This window comes from Solanum dulcamara, chromosome 11 (genome assembly GCF_947179165.1).
Source record: "Solanum dulcamara chromosome 11, daSolDulc1.2, whole genome shotgun sequence".
In the NCBI taxonomy this organism is placed as follows: Eukaryota; Viridiplantae; Streptophyta; class Magnoliopsida; order Solanales; family Solanaceae; genus Solanum; species Solanum dulcamara.
Genome location: NC_077247.1, coordinates 21,476,233 through 21,488,290, shown reverse-complemented (window position 1 = coordinate 21,488,290; position 12,058 = coordinate 21,476,233). Strand labels below are relative to the sequence as shown.

General features: G+C 36.5%; 1 protein-coding gene across 1 annotated transcript in view; it reads right to left on the bottom strand.

Annotated features, from left to right (window-relative positions):
* Window positions 1-316: 316 nt before the first annotated feature.
* LOC129872401 (dihydroceramide fatty acyl 2-hydroxylase FAH1-like) overlaps window positions 317-12,058 on the bottom strand; it is a 29,489-nt gene continuing 17,747 nt past the window's right edge. The window contains exons 7-8 of the mRNA XM_055947390.1: window positions 1,390-1,452; window positions 317-596 (exon numbers count right to left, since the gene is read on the bottom strand). Coding sequence (XP_055803365.1) covers window positions 1,447-1,452 — 6 coding nt within the window. The 3' untranslated portion in view covers window positions 317-596; window positions 1,390-1,446. The remainder of the gene's footprint in view (window positions 597-1,389; window positions 1,453-12,058) is intronic.

Sequence of the window (12,058 nt, the reverse complement as noted above, 5' to 3'; positions counted from 1 at the left end):
GAAAAGATAGGAACAAAAGAGATTCGAAATTCATACAGGAGCAATGCAAGATCCACAATATGGATAATGAATGCCATTGTGCAAATATATTGATTTATGCATTAATATTATGCTATAATGTGTATGACATTTGGATTACAATTTCCCCCTTTGTAATTGTCACTCCCTGATCCTACACCCTAGAGGTGGCCGACACTCGAAAACCATTATTTGTCTCAAGCGAATCACTTGGCCTGGCTAACTAACTCAGTGGAAGACTTTAATTCATAAATACACTCTAAGCACAATGAATAATGCAACTTAATACTCTTTAACATAATCATGAAAATCAAATATATAAAATGTATGAGACTTATCTCAATGTTTCAAAACATACTCAGGGAATTAAATTAAACACTATTTACTAGTCTATGAAGCCTCTAGAATACTAACTCTGAAATAGGTATCAGGACAGATCCACGTCTATCTCAAACTAATAATTAATAACAAAAGAGTAAAGACTCAAGAGTTCCTCTGAATGCTAAGAGGTCTCACCAAAAGTTGGGTAGAAACTGATGTTCAACGGTGCACTAGTTGAGGATCTCGATCACCTGTATCTACAACATAAAATGATGCAGGTCAAATGACGGCAGTACATGGAATGTAAGAGTATGTAAAATGGCAAAATAAAACTTACTCAAGATACTCAACTCAAGAAATCAACTGTGAAAATAGCTCAACTCAAATAAGCATGAATATAATAAGAGATGATGCTTTAAAAGATAGTAGTGTAGTTCAATGTACAAAATATAATAACTTTCTTCTTGGAGAGTTTCTTTAATCTACAACCATCACTTATAAGATATGTAATGATATAATGAACTACTATCGTTGCCACAACCGTCCAATACCATTTCATAGTAAGGGACGCAAACTTATCTCTGGATCTAATAAAAGTCCACTTTTAGAACAATGAGGAGTCGCCCGAATAAATGATACGATCCTATCCTACGCTATCTACATAGCTAATTTTCACACCTCGAGAGGGTATTCTAGGAGTGGACAGCATTAGAGACTATTGCTAGTCCCCAAGCGAACCACTTGGCATATTCACACATTCATTCAATCAACATTTTATCAGTGGAAGACTGAACTCATCAAGATGATTAAATAGATAACTTATAGAATAAGTCCAAAGGTCAACAATCTGTGTAATCCAATCAACAAGACCCATATGAATGAAACTAATCAAAAGACAATACCTAATCAACAATCTAATCTATGAAGCCTCTATCAATTGTCTAAGTGGTGCCAAGTTCATGGCTACCTTAACCAAAATAAAAGTAAAAGTCTAAACCCTAAAGCTAGATGACAAAAGAGTGGTATCCTTTGAAAGCATGGAGGACTCACCAATCAGCTAGAGTGTGAACAGATCCTCAACGGTGCGCCTGTTATGATTTTTAGAACCTATCTCTGCAGCATAAAATGATGCAGGCCCAAATAGACGTCAGTATATGGAATATACGAGTATGTAATATGGCATAATGAAACATGCATCAAGGTAGAATAGTACCAATTCACATATCTCAAATAAGAAAGATGAGAAAGTCAATCGGGATGTCATAAGTCTAAAGCAAGATTAAGATTTAGACAGAGACCAATCATATATAATCCAAATCAATCCAATCCAATTAGAGTACTATCAAGACCTATATGAGAGTTTCTCTTATCCGACAACAGTCACTTATGAGCCAGTGATAGTACAACAAGATCGTTGTTGTTCCACAACCGTCTAATACTTTGCTAGGGTTAAGGACGAATCAACCAATCGGGGATCCAACAATCAATCAAGTCCTATTTTTTCAAGACAATAAAATAGAGACATATCTGACTTAACGGTCAATCCTCACCTATGTTTGGCGACGTAGTTATTGAGTTCGAGTTATTACTTACTTTTACCCAATTTGATACTCCTCCCAAGACTCAATGCTCATAAGACAATCAACCCCAATCACACCAATCAACAAGTCTCATATGGACTTCTATTAGTTCATCAGTTCTATCCAATCACTCTTTTCAACCAATCAATTATCCAATCATTCCCATTTATGACAACATTCAGTTGAGACCATTCAATTGATTTCAATTATGAAGATATAAAGGAATATCAAGTTTCATCAAGACTATCATCATGCTCACATCCTAATCATAATTATGCATTCACAAGTTCAAGGCTCTAGACTCAATTCTTAGTCATATACATCCAATATTAGTCAAAATACTATTAGAGTTTATGAAATAAGTAGTTTAAATCATTTGATCAAGAAACAAGCTCATGAAAAATATCAATTACGCGAAATTATGTAAAATATATTAAATTTAAAGCAATTCTCAAGAAATACAATCATGGGGACTCAATGCATTCATAAATCAATCTATCAAAATCATAGGACACATGTAAGAACAATGTCCATGCTTTAGTTTATCCTTACATACCTAAAAATCGAAGGAACGGTCAAGACTTTGAAGGAATGGCTTTAAAACCTTAAACCTTAGCTTTCTTTCTTCTCTTCAATTCTCTTCTCTCAACATTCGAAGTGTTAAATGGGAGAAAATACCCTTAGGGTATTTATAAGGGATGAATTTTACTCCCAAAACACTTGGGTTAAGTTTGGGAAAGGTGGGAAAAGTTCGGAATGCCCTTCAATAAGAAAAATCTGACAAATAGGGCTGGAGCACTACCCTAGGCCCTAAACTGCTGAGGCTTGTTTCGGGTGCACTACTAGCGCACCACTCAGGCCCTAAACTGTTGTAGTCAGTTTTGGGCGAATTGGTGGCGCGCTGCTCCAGGACCTAAACTACTGCAACACTAGTTTTTAGTAAAACGGTCATAACGTTTTACTCCAAACTCGAAATGAGGAAAACTTGGTGGCATTAGAAAGAAACCTCAAAGAAATTTAATTTTATAGATCATGGGCCACCTAACTCGTAATATTCTAAAAGTTATGGTCATTTTAAGTTGGCCCTTAAATAATCTTATATGAAAACTCAATTGGTAAGGGATCTTTGAACTCGACTTAGTACTACAGGTTCTTCATGACCCTAATTCACCTCTAATATACTTCAAATACTTATGAATTAATCCTAAAACATATATACAATTAGAAGTCATCGGGCTCGGGCCTTATACGTGTAAGAAGAATTATTCAGGTCTTAGCTAAAAAAAATTATGTATAATATTTATGGGGTTCGAGTTTTTCTATACTCATACCCAAATCAGTGCTCATACAACTCCCAAAATATAAATTACTATGATCATAACTCAAATGAATGTATTTACTCAATTAGTTCATTTAGTCTTTTTTGGACTTAGCTCAAAACTTAACTCTTCTCAACTCATCTCTTATCTTTAAAATAGACATAAACTCAACTCAATTAATGCATTTAAAAGAAACATTTGACTTCTCAACTCAGAGCCCGTTTGGATGGGCTTAAAAAAGTAACTTTTATGTATTAAGTGCTTTTAGAATTTTGAAGTGCTGAAAGTTATTTTCATAAATAAGCAGTTGAGTGTTTGGATAAAAGTGTTTATGTTGAAAATAAGTGTTTGATGGTCAAACAAAATGGCTTAAAAAGGATAGTTTGGGAATTTAGTTAAAATATAAGGAATATAAAAGTAATTTTCATGGTCAAACAAAATGGCTTTAAGCACTTAGAAAAAAGTTAGAAATCCTAACTTTTCATTTTTGACTGACTTTAAGAATTTTATGGCTTAAAGTTAGCATTAGACAAACACGTTCAAAAGCTAAAAGAGGGCTTATAAGTTGGTTTGACCAACTTAAAGCCCATCCAAATGGGCTCTCAATCTCAGAATGGTGTTTAAAAAGGCTCACATCTTTTATATTCAATAATTCTCATGCTCAAAATAGTGATTTAGAGACTTCTTAACTCATTCTCAAAATGATACATAAAATACTTCTCAATCTCAAACTAATAAATGAAAGGCTTCTCAATTTCAACTCATGCTCAAGCTCAAGCTATTTGTCAATCAAATGATGAAAGTAATTAATCATTCTTTAAATCAAACAGTTATAAAATAATCAATGCAAAATTCAAATAGGGTTCATGTGAGTGAAACCATGAATCTCAAATCTCAATACTAATTAGATTCAGCTAAAAAATGCTCCCAACGGTAACCAAATATTTCATACACACTATTCATCATCTTAGGTCTACCGAAATGGCCGCATCACCGCCGATGGAGCTCTGCAGGCCACCAGATCGTAAAAGGAATATAGCATATCAAGCACTATCCTCTAATCCAACTAATAGTACTTTGAATCTGCAAAAAAAATACTGAAAATGCAGTAGCAATTTCAAGTGAATCTGGATTACCTCAAATACAGTCAACCAGGCAAGACTCCATTGGATTGATTCAATTGAAACGAAATGAAGGAGCCGAATCAGCATCGCAAGGACTACATATGATCCAAAAATCATAGCATTTGAGTGCTCAAATTGAGAGCAATCATCAGGCGATTTCTGCGAGAAGCGCCTCAGAATCGCCTGAGATGCGTCTCCAACTCAAGCAACTTCCATCAAGATTCCTTAAATGGAAACCCCTGGATATTGTTCTCTAGGTCAAGATGAATCGATGGGTGTATTTTCAGCCAATTCCATCAGAGGAATCATCGGTGGCAAAGAAGTCGATGGCGGCGCAGGAACTCCAACGACCCAAATTGAACAATATTTACACCAAAATGTTCATCACTTGGATGAGCTTCTCCCACACTATGAGTGCCACTTAGAATCACCTTCAATGGATTCGAATATCCACTGGACCTCTGAGAACTGTAACAACTAAGAACCTACAGGTTCAGCAGCAAAAGATTTGAATTTGCAGGACCAAGTAGAGCAACAAATGCATGGAATACAAGTAAGGGATCGACATGATTAGGATTCAATTCAAATTCGAAGCATTCAAGGGAATGATAAGTAATGTAACAGTAAGTCGTCAATGGAAACTCGAAGTTATAAAGCTGTGGAGTATGCTGATATGAAAGATCAAACTTTGTATGATTCAAATTGCCAAGGTCATTTACACCAACAAAGTGATGAAATACAAGTAATTAATTGTGCTAAGGAGAATGATCATGGATCAAAGGCTATTAAAACTTGTATTGGAACTGATCAGCAATGTAACAATCTAGTTGTTGAAGAACCCCTAGTTGAACCAAATGTTGTGAATGTTATTTCCACAAGTCTGCAAATTGGTAATGTTCCTACTACTAGAACTAATAACCTGCAACTAGATGTGATTAATAAAAATAAAAAAGTCCAGGTTGGTGGTGATCATGTTGAATTAGTAGCTAATCAAAAAGATCAGGGGAACAGTCAATCTCATAGGGATGTGCAGAATAACAACAGAATAAATCAACAACCTGCTCATCGGTTTAAGGGGTCCAATGTATTCCAACAACCTGCATAAAAGCCTTATATTCCTAATAGCAACCCTATGAAAATGTCCAGTAATTTTGAGACATTCACTCTCACCAATCTAGCTACCTCTGTGGATAATAGAAATAATGCAACCTCCAAACATCCAAACCAAAATCGAGCTCCTAATCCAAATATTCCTAATCCTCCAAATCCTATAGTGCCCCATGCTCTAGTGATTGGATTAAGAGCTCAAGAGGCTGTGCAAAATGCTCCAAGTGATATACCCCCCCCCCTCCAAGATCACTACTAAGCAAGGCTACCCTACTGTAGCTTCCAAAAAAAAGACTTTATGATTAAATTGGCTGCTAGACGTAAATACACTCTCATTGGGAAATTTACCAATACTATACCTCAAAAATAGAGGTTATAAGGAAGGAATTTATACTGCAAACTGAACTGAGAAGAGGGGTGAAGCTTACTCATTTCAACTCTAGACACTTATATATTGATCTTGACAATGAGTTTGATCACTCAATAGTATGGTCAAAAGGGAAAATGTTCATAGCAGGTCAACTTATGAGAATACAGATTTGGACTCCGATATTCAAACCTGAAGTGGAAACTCATTTGGCCCCTATATGGGCCATTCTACCTGAATTACCTTGGTATTGTTATTGTATGGAAGTGGTAACCCCTTTACTACCTCCTATTGGTAAGGTTTTATTCTTAGATTTGGCTACTAGTAAGAAAATAAGGGGTAGTGTAGCTAAAGTCGTGATTCAAATTGATCTCACCAAGGAAAGACCTCAGCATGTTTGGATGAGATTTGATGAAGATGAGAATGATAAAGGCAGGTGGCAACCTATTCAGTATGAAGGAGTGCCAGAGTACTATGAATATTGCAAACATCAGGTCCATCTCTCTAGAGTCTGTACTGTGAAGAGAAGAGATGAGGAGAACAGAACAAGAAAAGAACAGGAGAAAGTTGAGAAGACCAAAAACAAAGCAAACAATGATAGGAACAAAGAGTTACAAATTCAAGAAGTTGCAAGTAACACAGATCAACCAAGTGTTCTCCACACTGATGGTAAGGATAAGGGTTAAGACCATGAGGAATGGCAAGTAAAAAGGAATGGAAAGAAGATCATTCAACAAGACAATGCACAAAAGAAACAACCATAGGAAATGCAACAAGGAGAGTACCCAAGCTTCAGTCAGCCACCTGCAACAAGACACTAGTCAGGGCAACAACTTCAGCAAACAAGTATAAATACCAACTTTCAGGAAAATGCTCCCTATGAATGTAATGTTGATTCTAGAGTCCAAAATCAGCACCCCCATCCCAATTTGAATGTAAGTCCCAATCCTTCGAGCCCCTTAAAACAGTTAATCACTTTGAAGATTAGGAGGACCCTGGTCAGAAGGAACAAACTCATGATGACGATGAGCAAACTAGTGCCCATCTATTGAAGGCATTTGGTTCTACCATAGATACTACACTTCAGGATAAAGTGCTGCAGGTTTCTGACAAGAATGGTTTATCACCTAAGGATGAACAGGAAAAGAAGAAAAGGAGGAAACAAGAAATTGCCACCAGTTCAGATAATGCTATTTGTAAGAGTAGCATCAACACAAGGTCTAAATCCCAGAAATCTTGATGATTAGCACAATATGCTAGAATGCAAGGAGTATTGATACTCAACCTGCCTTGGAAAGACTCTAAAAACTGAAGGATTACCACAACCTTTCTATGTTGGCAATTCTTGAACCCTTCTCTAATCAATCTCAGGTCAACTATTACAGAAATTAGCTTAGAATGGATAGTGCAAGTCATAATTCTAATAACAAGATTTGGTTTTTCTGGAATCAAGATGTGGATTGCTCTATTATAGATCAAGATGAACAATAGATTACTTGTGAAATCAAACATGTGTCTAGTCCTATTGCTCACATTATTACATTTGTTTATGCCAAGTATAAAGATTACATGAGAAGAAGTCTATGGGAGAAGATGCTGCAATTTACTGGTATAGACAAGCCTTAGTGCACTATTGGAGACTTTAATGTGATCACTGATGTTGAGGAAAAGCTAGTAGGGATACCTTACAATATAAACAAAAGTTTTGAGTTCATAAGTGTAATTGAAGCATGTGGCCTCACTGATTTGGGCTTTCATGGTCAAAACTTTGCATGGTGTAACAACAGGGACAAGGATGTTAAAATATGGAAGAAGCTGGACAGGGTCATGGTGAATGATAGGTGGTTAGAGATAATGCTTGTGACTACTGTGTCTCATCTTGCTTCTACAGGTTTAGATCATCGCCCCCTTTTACTTGAATGTAAAGATATTCACAGTAACACCATCAAATATTTCAAGTTCCTTCATTGCTGGGTGGAGAATAAAACTTTCCTAGACACTGTTAAAGCTTGCTAGGAAAGACCTATGGAAGGTAATCCTATGAGAATATTTCATCTAAAGCTTAAGAGGGTGTCTAACACTCTTAGCAGGTGGTCAAGACAACAATATGGTGACATATATGAAACAATCAAAGAATTAGAAGAATAGGTAAAGCAAGCAGAAGATGTTATCATTCATGACAATTCTGAGGGTAATAGGACCAAGCTTAATCAAGTGAATGCTCAGTATATCATATACTTGAAGACAGAGCAGTCCATCCTTAAAAAAACTCAACTTCAGTGGTTTAAGTATGGAGATGCCAACTCCAAATGCTTTCATGCTATCATCAGAGTAAGGAGAAAAAGATTATGTATCCATAAAGTCACTGATGACCAAAGCAATACCATTCAGGGTGATCAGAATATTGCCACTGTTGCTTGTGATCATTTTGAGAAGATCTTCACTAGGAAAAAAGAGTTGATCAATGAAGATATCCTAAATTGTATCCCCAACACAATCACAGATCAACAAAACAGACTCTTAATTTTATGCCTACAAAGGAGGAGCTGAAAGAAGCTGTTTTTTCAATGAGTTATGTTTTTGTTGTAGGTCTTGATGGAATTAATGGAAAGTTCTTTCATACTTGCTGGGATATCATTAGTGGAGACTTATTAAACTTAGTGAAATACTTTGTCTGTGGGCATTCTATTCCCAAGTCCATCTCTCATGCTTGTTTGGTCCTACTCCCAAAAGTAGACCATTCTAATAAGTTGTCAGATTCCAGGCCCATATCTCTCAGTAACTTTACCAATAAAGTCATTTATAAGGTATTATGCCTCAGACTAGCTCCCATTCTTCCTCATTTAATCTCTGAAAACCAGTCAGGATTTGTCAAAGAAAGAAGTATATCAGAAAATATCATGTTGGCACAAGAAATCATTCATAGCATCAAAAAACCCAAGCTGGGAGATAATGTTGTTGTCAAACTAGACATGGCCAAAGCCTATGACAGGGTGTCTTGGTCATTCATATGTCTAGTGATGAGAAGAATGAGGTTTGGAGAATTATTTATTAATATGGTTTGGAGGTTAATGGCCAATAACTGGTACTCAGTTATTGTGAATGATAGTAGCTATGGTTTCTTCCATTCTACAAAAGGTCTCAAACAGGGAGATCCATTGTCTCCTGCTCTCTTTATAATAGGTGTTGAGGTGCTTTCCAGGTTGCTCAACAATCTTCATCAATACTACCTGTACAGAGGTTTATACATGGAGAAGAAGGGCCCCTTGATTAATCATCTGAGTTTTGCTGATGATATAATTATATTCACTTCAACCTGCAAATATTCTCTCAAGTTGATCATGAAGACACTGCAGGTGTATGAACAAACCTCAGGCAAGCTTATTAACACAGAAAAAAGTCAGTGCATGATCCCTTTGAATACTAATCTTGAGATTATTGCAAGGGTCACTACCACCACTGGCTTCAAGTCAACTCATGGTCCTATTACCTATTTGGGATGTCCTCTATACATTGGGCGTCAAAGGATTATCTACTTTACTAATATGGTGTCCAAAGTGATCTCTAGAATTAAAGGGTGGCAAACTAAGATCTTAAGTTATGGGGGAAGAGCTACTCTAGTCAAATCTGTGCTGCAGTCTCTTCCAATTCATCTTCTTTCTGTTATCATCCCTACTTGTACTACTCTCAAACAAATTAAATCCTTTATGGCAGACTTCTTTTGGGGATGGGACAAAGAAAAGAGAAAATACCACTGGGCATCTTTGAAGACTCTCAGCTATCCTGTTGAAGAAGGGGGTATTGGTATGAAAAATCTACATGATGTGTGCTTAGCCTTGCAGTACAAACAGTGGTGGATCTTCAGGTCCAAGAAGACAATATGGGGAGACTTTCTTAAGGCCAAGTACTACCAAAGGGCACAACCAGTGATCAAGAAATGGAATAAAGGTCAATCACTTATGTGGAAGTATATGATGACAAATAAAACTAATATTGAGCCTCATATACAATGGCACATCAACTCATGTACCTACAGCTTCTGGTGGGATGATTGGATAGGAATTGGACCCTTAGCTAATCACAATACATATCTTCCTAAGCTTAATAATATTATAATGTCTAAATTCTTGACTAATGGTGTATGGAATGAAGAAAAGGTGAGACAGCATGCCTCTTAGCACCTGGTACAGAAGATCCTCAATAGCTCCTTCAAATATCAACCTAGCATCCCAGATATAGCATGCTGGAAGCTAAACTCACATGGGAACTTCACTTGTGCATCAGCTTAGAACCAGGTCAGGCAAAATAGAAACAAAACCATGACTGACACCACTATATGGAACAATAATATACCTTTCAAGGTATCCTTTCTGGTCTAGAGGTCCATCAAAAACAAATTACCTACAAATGAGAGTATTGTCTCCTTTGGTCATGAACCTGTCAAGTGCTCTTGTTGTTACAGACCAGGGTAGGACAATATAGATCACAATTTATCTCAGTCCACTTTGCTAGGCACATTTGGAGGTATTTTACACAGTGCTGGGGTATGAAACATACCAGCAGATCCATGAGAAGTGTGTTGATGAAATGGTGGTTGTCCAAAACAAACAATGAGGTGCACAAACCCATGCTTCATGCTACTCCTATATTTATTTGTTGGCATCTTTGGAAGAATAAATGTACTAGTAAGTATGGAGGAAAGAAATCTAATAGCACTAGAGTTAAATTTTCAACTATTAAGGATCTCTACATGCTGATCATTAAAGCTTTTCCTTATATCAATTGGACTAATGACTGGAAGGAGTTACCATCCCTGGTTGAAAGTTGCAGTCATGTTATGAAGATTATTCAAGTCAAATGGCATAAACCCCCTGCACTATAGTGAAATTAAACACTGATGGGAGTGCATTAGATAACCCAAGAAGAATAGGGGTTGGGGGTATCTTAAGGGATCACAAAGGGAAGCTCATCTATGTTTTTGCTGCACCACTTGGCTTTGGTTCTAACAACCAAGCTGAGGTGCAACCTGTAGTATTAGGGATCACATGGTGCATTCAACATGGATATAGAAGGATTCTGCTGGAAGTAGACTCCCAGCTGCTAATTAAATGGCTAAGACAAGAGGCCAAAACACCCTAGACTATTAGAGATAACTTTGCTGAACCATTTCCAATGCAATCACATTTTCAGGGAAGCAAACTTTGTTGCAAACACTCTTTCTAAGCATAGTCACAAGGTGGATAGAACACACCGCATCTTGAATTCTCAACAGCTACCTAAGGAGACAAGAGGGTACTACATATCAGACAAACTAGACATGCGAAACTTCAAAAGACAAAAGCTGAAAAGGATTAAAGAACACCATAGATGGTTGGAAGGAGCTATTCTTTTAGGACAGGTTCCCTCTTGTTCTTTTTTTGTGATATTCTTCTTCCTTTAAGCTATATTCATTATGTACAGCTTCTAGGAAGGAGTTTGTTTTAGTTTACATAGACTCTTTCTTTATATTATGTAAGGGGGGAGTCTCCCTTATTTACGCTTTTTTAGATTTAAATGTATCGAGAGGAGTCCTCTCTTAGGTGCTTATTTCTAAGTCTGTCTTATAGTAAATGGGGATGAGTTAACCGGCTTTAATAAGCTAGTCAACTCATGTGCCAACATAGGATTGGAGGTAAGGTCTATGTCCCCCTCTATGTACTTTTGCTATTTTATATATATGTTAAGGCTTAGGGTGAAAAAACAATCTCAATACTCAACTCAATAAACTCATCAAGATACATTTAATATACACAAGAACACAATGAAATTTATATAGAAAACTCAGGAATTCGCATTATTGGAATTAAAAAAATCAATCTTGAAACTCAACTTGACTATATAGAGATGTAAGGCATGAGGAAGAACTTAGTCCAACGTTATGATGGTCTTACATACCTAGAATAAAGATAGCTTAAGCAAAAATTGAAGATTAATTTTGAAATCCTTGAACCCTAGCTTCTCCTCTTGTTTTTAGTTCTTGCCCTCACAAGTTTTGGGTGTTTAATGAGGGAAAAACCCATTTGGGTACGGATAAGGAGAAATTTTTTTCCCAAAACGTAGTGGATTAAGTTTGGGTAAGGTGGAGAAAAGACAAGTTTGTCCCTCATTAAAAATGGTGATGGGCAAAATTTATCTCCTAGGTCCGCAATACGGACCTAGTCCCTAAATTCAATTTAAAATTTT